At 50.7% G+C, this 11,882-nt stretch overlaps 1 protein-coding gene across 7 annotated transcripts; it reads left to right on the forward strand.

Moving 5' to 3' along the window:
- Window positions 1-130: 130 nt before the first annotated feature.
- On the forward strand, window positions 131-9,528 carry LOC112292118 (transcriptional corepressor LEUNIG-like). Of its 7 annotated transcripts, none has more exons than XM_090255703.1 (17): window positions 131-354; window positions 1,754-1,851; window positions 2,248-2,357; window positions 2,691-3,194; window positions 3,611-3,688; window positions 3,853-3,955; window positions 4,084-4,142; window positions 4,496-4,843; window positions 5,292-5,537; window positions 6,294-6,542; window positions 7,062-7,206; window positions 7,343-7,452; window positions 7,722-7,871; window positions 8,063-8,218; window positions 8,331-8,447; window positions 8,617-8,826; window positions 8,936-9,528. In XM_090255703.1, exons 1-17 carry the CDS (start codon window positions 323-325, stop codon window positions 9,077-9,079), a joined length of 2,859 nt encoding a protein of 952 aa, XP_090111829.1. In that variant the 5' UTR covers window positions 131-322; the 3' UTR covers window positions 9,080-9,528. The 7 variants fall into 7 exon arrangements, with proteins under 7 accessions (XP_090111829.1, XP_090111850.1, XP_090111867.1 ...); XM_090255724.1 differs by having other exon boundaries at window positions 5,295-5,537; XM_090255741.1 differs by having other exon boundaries at window positions 4,090-4,142.
- Window positions 9,529-11,882: the final 2,354 nt, after the last annotated feature.

The following is an 11,882-nucleotide window of genomic DNA, read 5'->3' on the forward strand; positions in this document are numbered from 1 at the left end:
AAGGTCATCGACTATGCAGACCACCGACGTGTAGGCCGTGATGGGCTTTGGACCGGCTATCGAGACTAATTCGCTGAGCGACAAGAAGAAGAAGAAGAAGCAGAGAGGAAGCCTCCAGAGGGGTGAGACTTTGTGTCGGAGGGACTCTCGCAAGGTCAAGGGCGCGCTCGGACACGGCAACTCGAGTGCAAGGAAAAGAAACTCGAAGGAAATCTAAGGAGAGAGACAGAGATGTATTAGGGGGAGGAGGAAAGAGTTGGCTGGGTGGAGCGAGCAAGTCTGGGCTTTGGGGGAATCAGTCGGTGCTGCTCGTCGCGTGGCGATGGCGCAGAGTAACTGGGAGGCCGATAAGATGTAAGGGCTTTTACTCGCAGAAGCGTTGTTGTTGTTGTTGTTGTTGTTTTCATTTTCGGTCATGTTTCTGGGCTTCCTGAGTATGGGCAGCATCCGGATGAGTTTTCACAGAGGTTAAATGCTTGTGCGTTTGCGCTGGTTTGAAATTTTGGTTCGGATGGGGTAGAGAAGCGGACGGGGGGGGGGTATTGGTGATGGAATGGGTTCTTTAACTACGCATTAGGGCACGGCAGCGGGTGGAGTTTTGTGTAGTGCTTATTAAGTAGGTGTTTATTTTCAGCATTCGGAAAATTCTGTCTTTGCTTCTTGGTGGTTGGGTTGAGTATTCAAGCAGTGCAAGTTGATGATTTGTTAGACGATCACTTGCAAAGGCAGTGATTCGATCTGTCGGTTAGTGAAACGCGACACACTTCTGTGCTAGAGAGCATTAGTTTTGTTTTGGTTAGTAGCGGTAGTGGATGCCATCTTGAGCTGAGGAAGTGGGAGTCGTTCTGCGATTTTGGGGATGTTGCTACGAGATTCGTGGTTGTTCAGAACACCATGCAAGAATCATGGTTGCACTCATGGTATTCTAGCCTCGCTGAATTACTGTCGATTCCACTCTGTAACTCATCATGTTGAATTGTGGCAAGTGAGGCATTTTCCTACAAGTAGAAGGAGCAGTGTTTCGGGACAGCAGGAAGTTCATCTGAGTGTGTATTTCTCGAAGTTTTCGTGCATTTGCCTTAAATGGAACATCGAGAATTCTTCGCTTAGGAAATTAACTTTGGGCACATCTTCGAGGTGATGATCATTTCGAAGCAGACAGATCGACGTTACTATGTCATGCTAGCAAAGTTCAGAACCCGCATTCTTTTGTAGAATTTATTCTTCCGTAACAGTTTTAAGAAACCCAAATTCGAAGCTTCAATTACATGAAATGAGGTTCAGTGGAGCTTGATCACGAGCACCGTCCTCCTTCAACGGAAATGCTGAAGAGGTACGGCAAATGACAATTAATGTGTGTTAGGCTAATCACTTATGAATTAGCACGAATGAACGGAGCACGGCGCTCGTCTTGTCAATACTATTTCAATGTGCCCCAACACACTTCTTGGAACAAACGGGGATCAGTAAGTGGTGTCTATCAGTTTCGTGTTTTGAAAATCTAGAATAGAAAGGGCATCAAGTGGACTGTCGTGAAGCAAAGATGGAAGCAGTTCAGGTGACGCAGGAGCAGAGAACAAGTTGATCGGAGCAATTGATGGAGTCATTGAGCGGCTCACCGTGGAAGGGATGTCGTCAAGTTTGGGTCAGAAGATCGGGATGATTCGTTGTGGTAGAGCGTGAAGTCTGAGGTGTGGTGTGTGGCGGGGAGAACCCTTGTAACGATGACAGACCACGTGGGTTTGTTGTGCAGGTTGGATGTGTATATATACGACTATCTGATAAAGAGAAACCTGCAAGCATCAGCCAAAGCATTTTTGAACGAGGGGAAGGTTTCGTCGGATCCTGTTGGTACGTTTATGTTGTGGTTGTGCTGTGTCGATGAGGGGCTACTGATGCAAGAATGTCACGAAGTCCGGTCCCATGGTGAAGGCAGAGGCGAAGGTAGTAGTTTAGGTGGATCCGACAGGAAGAGAGGGTTGTGAGGGAGTAGGAGTAGTATGACAGGTCGGTGGGGCTGTTGTTGGTGCATTACGTAAGGAATGTACGGATGCATGCGGGATTTTGTTGCGACTGGAAGTTTTTAGCAGCGCAACGCAAGTTTGTGGAATTGGTGCTGCACGGAGGATAACGTAAAGCCGTGGTAGGGTTTGGTGTGTGAAGGGAAGGAAGCCCGATTGGGGAATTGGGCAACGTGTTGTGGTGCATTTGACTGACCCGATGGAGTTGGCGTTCTAATTTTTGCAGCCATCGATGCGCCTGGAGGGTTTCTATTTGAATGGTGGTCAGTATTTTGGGATATTTTCATTGCTCGCACAAATGAGAAGCATTCGGAAGTGGCAGCCTCGTACATCGAGGTGAGGACGGTGTGGTGTTGGAGTGGCATGGTGAAACTGTAGGGATGGGCTCCGGTGTTGGTTAGACAAATTGTTGACGCACAGAAGGGGTTTGGGAAAGAGAGGTGCGATGGTAGAAGGAATGTTGTGGGGTGGTGGGAGAGCGCGAGGAGTGTAAGGACAGTACGTGATGGGTTGGATACGGGGTGTCCGTGAGTAGGGTGGGTTGTAATTGTATGAACGGGAGGTACACAGCGAAGTGTTGTGGACGCTGAGGGGACTGGCGTAGGCGGGAGTCGCACGAGTAATGTGGGGTGCGTTTTGACAGTGGGTGGTGTTGTTGGGTGTGATCAGACACAACAGTTGAAGGCTCGTGAGCAGCAACAGCAGCAACTTCAGCAGCAGCAGCAGCAGCAACAACAACAACAACAAGCTCAGGCGCAGGCTCAGGCTCAGGCCCAGCAGCAGCAGCAACAAGTGCAGCAACAGCAAGCACAACAACAGCAGCATGCTCAGCAGCAGCAGCAGCAGGTCCAGCAACAACAGGTGCAGCAACAACAAGTGCATCAACAGCAAGCTCAGCATCAACAACAGCACCAACAGCAACAAGCCCAAGCACAACAACAGCAACAACACCAGCAGCAGCAGTTGCAGCAGATGCAACTCCAGATCTTGCAACAGCGGCACGCACAGCAGCGAAGAGAAGCGAGCTCGCACTTGTTGAACGGGTCGGCAAATGGACTGGGCGCAGATGCGATGCTACGACAGCCGACTGCGAATGCGATGGCTACGAAAATATACGAAGAGCGGCTGAAGCACCCACATCAGAGGGACGCACTGGACGAGACGGCCATGAAGGTAGTGAAGACGCGCGTGTTGGGTTTTGGGGGCGAGGGGATGGTTTGAACATTGAGCGGCGCGTGTGTGGTGATGGTGTGGGCAGAGGCATGGGTGTGGTTGTGGTGTAGTGGAGGCAGAGGGTGTTTAGTTGAGTGGAACGCGGTGGGCAGGAAGGAGCGAAGGATTGGTTGTTGGGTTCTGACGACGCATGGACGTTGGGTGGTGTGGTTGCAGAGGTAATGGCATGTGGGCGTACCTGGTGGGTTGAGGTGGTGAATGCGACGCGTGATTTGCGGGGCGCTGGGCGTTGCAAGTGCACAGGAGTGGGGTGGTTTGGTGGTTGGTAGTTTGGTGAGGGTTGGGGTGGGATGATGGTATGTTGAGGAGAGCAGGATTGAGAGGTTGATGCGGTGAGTTGGGGGTTTGTTTGGAACAGGCCATTGCTGGCTGGCAACGCGACGACTGCTTTGCAACAGGTTCAAGCGCGATCGCAGATGTCAGGATCGTCGCAGGTGGGCGTGAAGCATGTGGTGGTTGATGGGTTGTTGTAGCGGGGCGAGCATTGATGTGTTGGGCGCAGTATGGGTTGTGCGGAGTGTGCAGGTGCATAGGTAGGGTTGTGTGGGAGAAGTGATGGAGAAGCATGTTGGTGACTGGGTTGTGGTTGGCGTTGTAGGACAACAAGAACGATGTGCTGAACCAAAGGTCTCCAGCTCCAGACGCGGCCATGTTTGGTGTGCCAGGGGTTGGACATACGAAACCTGCACTGTTGAGTCCAGGTTGGTTTCGTTTGATGGTGGGGAGGGCGGTTGGTGACAAGGAGTGGGTAGTGTGAAGGTAGGGTAGTTGGTAGGATGGTGGTGTTGGTGGTGTTGGGGAAAGATGGATGGTTCTAACGAGTGTGTAGGGTCAGCAGGTGTAAACCAAGGTGTGAATCAAGGATCGCTGAAAGGGTGGCCACTGCCGGTGAGTATCCAACCGACTGTGGTGTAGCATGTTGGTTGAGCAGGAGTGGAAGTGTGAGATGGCGAGGCACACACATTGGCGGGATGTGCTTCCCAGAGACATTTGAGAGTGATGAGGAAGTGGTGTTTGTGGGTTCCCGGTGCGTCCGGAACGTGAAGGGTAGGCGGCATGGTGTGGAGATGGGAACGTTTGTGGGGCGGTGGTAAATTGGGAGCAAGTTGTGCGGATGGCAGTGGTGCGTGGGTCCGTGTTGGAGAGGTGTTGGATATGTTGCGTATGATGTGTTGTTTATACCCGCGCGCTCGCGTGCGTGCGTGCGTGTGTGTGTGTGTGTGCGCGCGCGTTGATGGCAGGGCATGGATCAACTTCGACCAGGGCTAGCAGGGCAAGCGCAGAAACCATTCCTGCAAGGGACGAATCAGTATCAACAGTTTCAGATGCTGACGCAACAACAGCAGCAGCAGCTTCTGTTACAAGCCCAGGCTCAGGGCAACATGTCAACGTCAGGTTCTCCGCTGTTGAACGAGATGGATCCGCGGCGTTTCCGCGTGCTGCTGGGAAACAGAAGCGTGGTGGGGAAGGACGGGCAATCGAATGCAAGCAGCGATCTATCAGGAGGTGGGGTGGGTTCTCCGATGCAGGGAGGTCCTTCAATACCACGGGGCCCCCAGGATCCAAATCAATCGGAGCTGATGATGAAGGTTCGTAGATGTGCACGCAAGGCGTGGAATGGTTTGGAGGGGGGTGGTAGAGGATGTGTGTTTGGCATGGTGGTTGCATGGAAGGTGATGGATTTGCGGGGAGAGGGAGATGTTAGTGAAGTGTGATGAAGGAGGGTGGGGCGTTTGGACGGTTTGGAATGTGGTGGAGCATGAGGCCGTGAAGGTGTTGGGTGGGACATGGTGGGGGTGTTGAGGGGTGAGTTGGGCAGCGGAGACAGAGTGGGAGGGGAGGGGCAGCGGATGTGATGGAGGAGGAGGTGGAAGAGGGTGGGAATTGGATGAGATGGGTGGTTTGGTAGTGTTGGTTGTTTGGTTAGGAGTGGAGAGTACGTCGATGTGGAGTTGTGTGGGTAGGCAGCGCGGTGCATGTTTTGAATGGAAGCTGAGGTGGTTGGGTCTGTTGGTTGTTTATGTTAAACAAATGAAGCAGTTTGCACATATTCAGCAGCAACAGCAGCAGCAGCAGCAGCAGCAGCAGCAGCAACAACAACAGCAGCAGCAACAGCAGCAGGGTGGCAATCATCAACAGCAGAATCCGACGACGCCGCTGCAGCAGCAGGATAGGTCGGGGCAAGTGAACGTGGACGTGTCGAACTCGTTCCGACAGAACGACGCTGTGTACGGAGGCGTGGAGCCGAGTCCGAGCACGAACAGCACGGGCACGGGAAAGCAGGTACGGTTGGTGTAACGATGAAGCATTTTGGTGTTGGGCGAAGTGGGGAAGTGGTTGATCGCGCGTGGAAGGATACGGGGAGATGACGTGGGAGTGGTGTGGGATAGCGTGGGGGTGCGGTGTGGAGGTGGTGGGATTGGGTTTGCGCGTGGGACGAGGAGGCGTTTGGATGAGTGGGTGGAGATGGAGGTAGTGAGTGTGGAGTTGGGAGGTATTGTTGGGTTGGATGATGGGGTGGATTTGGGGATGGCGCACGAGTGGGTTTGTGGCGGGTGGTGTGGGAGTGGTGGAGGCAGCAGGATGGTCGTGATGGGGGGTGGCGGATGATGTGTGTGGAGGTGGAGGTGGAGGTGGAGATGGAGGTGGAGGTGGAGGTGGAGATGGAGGTGGAGGTGGAGGTGGAGATGGAGGTGGAGGTGGAGGTGGATTGAGATGGGTGGTTTGGGGTCGGGAATGGAGGAGTGGTGTTTGTGGATGTGTGATGGGGTGGTGGTTGATTTGGAGCGGGAGTGGAGCGGAGGGGTCGGGCACAGAAGTGGTTGATGGAACGTGTGGTGGGGCGGTGGGGATGGAGTTGTGAGGAGGGTTGAAGCCGGAGGGATGGAGTCGGGAGGGTGTTGACGTGAGGGCGAAAGGGGATAGCATACGAGGTTGAAGTAGTTTTGCACTGTTTGGTTGTAAGGGCAGGTTTGAGCGTCGCACAGAGAGACAAGATAAGAGCACCTCACCTTAAAATGTGTGTGGGTTGGGGAAAAGGCTGCTGCAAAGGTTGCCCCGAGTGCAAGAAAGAGAAAGCAGGCGGCGTCATCCTCGGGCCCTGCAAACAGTACAGGAACCGGGAACACAGCGGGTCCGAACTCGGCACCTTCGACCCCATCTACACACACGGCTGGGGACGTAATGTCCATGGCTGGAGCATTGCAACATAGTGGCAGCATCTCAAAGTCGTTACTGATGTATGGTGCCGATGGGACTGGGACGTTGGCATCACCATCGAACCAGCTGGTAACCAGTTGGTGACCCGTTAGTTTGCATCCGGGATCCGGGTATCCGCGCATCCGCGTAGAGGGGTAGTTGTGGGCGTTGTTGGGGGGAGAAGAGAGTAGTGTGTGGCGCATTTAATGTGATTGGATCCGAGGCAGTCGCATGGGTGGCAGCGACGGAGTGTGGGGATTGTGGCGCGTGGGTTGGGGAAGACGCCCCGCGGGTTGTGGGGACCTGGAAGGGGTGGGGCGTGTGAAGTCCGGCGGGTGGGAGAGAATGTGGATGATGTGGGTGAGGCGGAGTTGGGGTGGGGATAGGCGGTGGTGAGTGGAGTGATTTGAAGCGCAGTGTGAGGAGTGCGATGGAATGAGAGGGGGTGGGTGATGTTGTGGGAGGTGAGGGGGTGTGGTGGGAGAGGTTTGTGTGGTTTGGATGGGTTGATGTGGTGGTTGCGCATGTGAGCGGATGTTGGGGGGGGGAGGGGACGGTGGTGGTGGAGGAAGGGATATGTGTGATGATGGTGATGGTGGTGGGTTGCAGGCTGAGATAGAGCGTTTTGGCGAGGATGGGTCGTTGGACGACAACGTGGAATCGTTCCTGTCCCACGAGGAGGCAGACCCACGAGAATCTCTATTCGGCAGCAGCAAGAGGAGTCCTGCCGGACACAGTATGGACGTATCCAAAGGTGAGTCGGTTGCGAACGAATCCTGGTTGGGAGGAAAAGGTGTGATGCGCGGGGCGATGGCGGAGTAGAGGGAGAAGGAGATATTTGCGGGTAGGCGAGGTTGCAGAGTTTGACAGAGTGGGGACTGGTGAGGCAGGTTTCTCGTTCAACGAGGTGACGTGCCTGCGGGCTAGCACGAGCAAAGTGGTGTGCTGTCATTTTTCATCGGACGGGAAGTTGTTGGCGAGTGCAGGGCACGACAAGAAGGTGAGAAGGGTTTAGCGATGTGGGTTGGGGTGGCGCTTGGAACAATGGTGGGCAGAGTGGGGGCTGCGAGGGGTGGATGGGAGTTGGGTGGTGTAGTGGTAGTGGGGTTGTGGGGGGGACGGTGGTTCCGCTAGTGTGGGAGGAGAGTGGCGGCATGAGGAAATGTGTAGATGGTTGTGGGAGGTGGAAGTGTGGTGCGTATGTGACGGCTTGGTGGATTGTGAGGCTCAGGGGGGGGAGGGTCGTGTTCGGGGGTGTTGGTTGGACAGGCTGTTTTGTGGAACATGGACACGCTGAGTCTGAAGAGTTCACTGGAGGAGCATTCGTTGCTGATCACGGACGTGAGGTTCCATCCAAATGCAGCACGGCTGGCAACATCGTCGTTCGACAAAACAGTGCGGGTGTGGGACGCCGACAATGTGAGTGGTTGGGCGAGGTGGTGGGTGTGGTTGGGGATGGAGGGGTTGGGTGTGAGTTGTGAGTGCGGGGCGTGCAGCGTGAGTGGCAGTTTGGGGTTGGGGTGGGGTGGGGGTGGCGTAGGAGAGACAGGGGTTGGAGAGGGGGACGCGAAGTTTGGTATCTGACGGGGGGTAGGTTGTGGTGAATGCAGCACAACTACTCGCTGCGGACTTTCACGGGGCATCAGACATCGGTGATGTCGTTGGATTTCCATCCGTTGAACCAGGATCTTCTGTGTTCGTGCGACGGCGACAGCGAGATTCGGTACTGGAGCGTGAATCAGGGAATATGCACACGAGTGTTCAAGGTACGTGAGGTGCGGGAGGTGTTTGTGTGGGTGGGGGTGAAATGAGGAGGGTAGGAAGGTTTGGATGCTGGGGAGGAGCGAGTTGAACAAGTGTTGTGTGGGCGATGCGCAGGGGGGGATGACGCAAATGAGGTTTCAACCTCGGCAAGGAAGGCTGCTTGCAGCCGCCGCAGAGAACGTGGTTTCAATTTTCGACGTGGAGTCAGAAACATGCGTGCACACCCTGCAGGTACGTGTTGGGGTGTTTGGTGGTGGCGTTACGGAGCAGGGATTTGCGGGTGTGAAGGGGACGGTGTTGTTGTGTGGGGAGGGTGTCTGTGGCGGACGGGATGAGGTGGTTATCGGGGGAGGGTGGTGCAGTTTGCGGGGTTGACGGTGGTGTTGGTGTGATCGTGCAGAGACATACGAAACCGGTGCACTCCGTGTGCTGGGATGCGAGCGGGGACTTCGTAGCGTCTGTGAGCGAGGATTCGGTGAGAGTGTGGAACTTGGGGTCGGGCGGAGCGGAAGGAGAGTGCATCCACGAGCTGAGCTGCAACGGGAACAAGTTCCATTCATGCGTGTTCCATCCGAATTACCCGTCGCTGCTAGTGATCGGTTGCTATCAGGTGATGGTGGGGGTGGGGAATGGGCGTGTGTGTTGGTGTTGGGTGATGGAATGGGCGTGTGTGTTGGGTGGAAGAGTGAGATTGATGAAGAAGGGGTACGTTTGTGCAGTCACTGGAGCTGTGGAACATGGTGGAAAAGCAAAGCATGACGGTGCCAGCGCACGAGGGCCTGATAGCGGCTCTGGCGTCATCAGCGGCTACCGGGATGGTGGCGTCGGCGAGTCACGACAAGTCCGTGAGGTTATGGAAGTAGTGGAGGTGGGGAGGGGTGTGAGGGGGCTGGCGCGAGGTGTCGTTTTTGGGAAGTTGGAGGCGTGCATGAATGGCGCGGCGGTGGTGTTTGTGCGGAGGCGGAGCAGACGTGGAGGTGGATGATGTGAAGGGAGAGATGTGTGATGTGATAATGAAGTGGAGGAGAGGGGTAAGGGGGGATGTAAGCTAAATGGGTAGGTGAGCGGCGCGGTGGATCCGAGCTGGGAGGAGTGGAGAGCAGGGAAGGTAGGGGCTGGTATCAGGTAAAGAGAGGGTGGTAGTCTGAGGAGGGAGCTTGGTTAGAGCAATGGTTCTGGATTAGAGGTGAAGATTGAAATAGGAAAAGGATGTGTAGGGGGAATGGGCTGAAGGTTAGAGATGGAGCCGATCATGTATTTCAGTGAACAGTGGTGTAAGTTTGTAGAAATGCTATTGAATATTTTTTTGGTACTGTAAGGCTTACGTAGATTTTTCGGCATAGGGCATTGTGTGAAGAACTAATGCTAGCTCTATTTACTAGATGGTTACCGTTGAGGAAGTTTGCAATATGTTAGATTGATTTTGATGTTTGGATTGTTTTTGGTGATATGTTTCCTGGGACCTTGATTGGTTTTAGGAGGCAGTGAAATCCATGTTCTTTATCGTTGTCTGCTCTTATTTTCAGTTCTTTATTCCGAGGACTCCGATCAAGAAGTTTATTTAGTGTTGTCTAGCTCAGTTTTTGAGAAAAGAGATTTGCATAAATTGTGTGGTCCCCTTTCGATGCCAACATGATAAGTCACGATTCGATGCATTATTTTAGCAGCGGAGTTCGCGAGTTCTTATGTATTGCATCTGGAAATTCTTTCAACAACACAGCCATTGCAGATAGCTCTCCTTAAGTGACCCGCGCCCAATTTTCTCCACAGGTGGCAACAGAGCATTCCCTCTTTGAAATGCACATTGAAGATCGTGTTCCAAGACACTGGACAGAATCCTCGCATAAATTCCTTGGTCTCATGTTACCACGACGCTGTGTGGGTGTTGAGGATATTAGTCTGTTCCTCCGTCATCCTGGTGCGCCAGGTTAGTCTTTCCAGTTGTGATGACGTAAACCACCCAATGTTTCCATGCACACGTTAAAGTATATTCAATACTTGTCAACTTCGTACTTAAATCCCATCAGTCCATTAGAAATTGATCCTTGTTCATGAATCAAATAGAATTATATTTTGCCGGGGGATGGATTGATCAAGCCCTACTTATCTTGTTGAATTTCTAATACTTGTCCCAGATTAGCACCTAAGTTTATGCTACTGTGTCTTGACCTAGTAATTGTGTTATTTGGATGCTAATTCAAGATAGCTTGTCCTCTATCTTCTAACATCCACCCTGGGACCTAAGTTTGTAGATAGAGACAAGGATGGAGAGCAACTCAAGCTTTGGCAAGGCAGTGACCTATTTCTTGTGGTTGCTCTTTGAGCTGATCATGGCTTTGATGAGAGCCCCTCGACACTATCTTGATGTAGGCAAAGTTCTTTTTGCTCAATTTGATTGAAGTTGATGCTTGCAATAAGAGTACCAATCTAAAGGTCTCTATCTAATATGTAATTCATTTTAATGAATAGGAGTTAGTGTATCCATAATCAATGTAATGTCCATTGCCCAATTTGTGTTTGATTAAGGCTTGTTTTCTAAGTGCTTTGATGAGAATGTTTGTTATTTGTTCTTGTAAATTGATTCTTGAGATTTTGTTGTCTCTTAATATTTGTTCTTTCACATAATAGTGGTGCAACTCAATGTATTTTGATCTTATATAAAACACTAGGTTTTTGGCAAGCTTAAACTTAATTGTGTTGATATTGTCACATCTCAAATGTAAGTCCATCTCAGTTGGAATGGCTACACCTGTAAGATTGAATGTAGCTTCTTGATAAGAATATAATGTATTGATGTTGGTTGAGACATTAGAGAGGCATAATTTGCGAAGAATCCTTTGTAAGTAAATTGCTTCATTGGCTTCTTTTGAAAGGGAACAATATTAAGTTTCAATAGTAGATAGAGAAACCATGAGTTGCTTTTTACTTACCTAAAAAATTACATTCCAAGTGAAAAACTAAAGTCATTAGTACTACATTTGAAGTCTTTGCATGATGCCCAATCAACATTAGTAAAATTAGTAAATTGAGTAAGTGAAGAATTATAAGTATGATCATAGAGGTGGAGTAGAGATAAATGTTTGTAGAAGATACTTTACTTGAATCACTAGTAGAGAACATGTTTCACAATATACCAATGAAGTTTTTAGAAACTAGACATAAAACAACTAACAAAACCTATAGAATAAGCTATATTTGGATTGATATTTATTAAATAATATAATTAAAAAATAATATGATAATAAAAATTTTGATCGAAATTTGATGAGTAAGATTCTAGAGAGGGGAGGAGACCTTTAGGAGAAATATAAGGGCCTCTTTTAAGTTAGATATTTAGACATAAGTCAAGATCTATGCTGTATATGCATGTTGATGAATAAGTATGCCTTTTTGGAAGAATATAACCTCTATACTTAAGTATTACTTAATAATGCCTAAATTTTTCATTTCATATTGAATGTAAAGTTCAGCCTATACTTAAACAACTTAATAGAGAGAATTCCTAATAATTAGTAGTTCATCAATATATAATAGCATGATAATAAGTAAAGTGCCATCTTAGAGCTAATATAAATTAAGATCCATTGCATTGCATTGCCAATTTTGAGCAAAAAGATAAGAATTTATTTCCTCTAACCAAACATGAGGGCTTTGATTAAGTCCATA

The sequence above is a fragment of the Physcomitrium patens genome, chromosome 1 (assembly GCF_059467195.1).
Source record: "Physcomitrium patens ecotype Gransden chromosome 1, ASM5946719v1, whole genome shotgun sequence".
In the NCBI taxonomy this organism is placed as follows: Eukaryota; Viridiplantae; Streptophyta; class Bryopsida; order Funariales; family Funariaceae; genus Physcomitrium; species Physcomitrium patens.

Bases quoted from the DNA above. Each gene is read 5' to 3' on its own strand.
- LOC112292118 (XM_090255703.1), top strand. From the start codon at position 323: ATGGCGCAGAGTAACTGGGAGGCCGATAAGAT. The intron at 7,453-7,721 runs GTGAGAAGGGTT...TTGGTTGGACAG, and splicing joins GTGCAGGGCACGACAAGAAG to GCTGTTTTGTGGAACATGGA. The intron at 8,448-8,616 runs GTACGTGTTGGG...GTGATCGTGCAG, and splicing joins CATGCGTGCACACCCTGCAG to AGACATACGAAACCGGTGCA.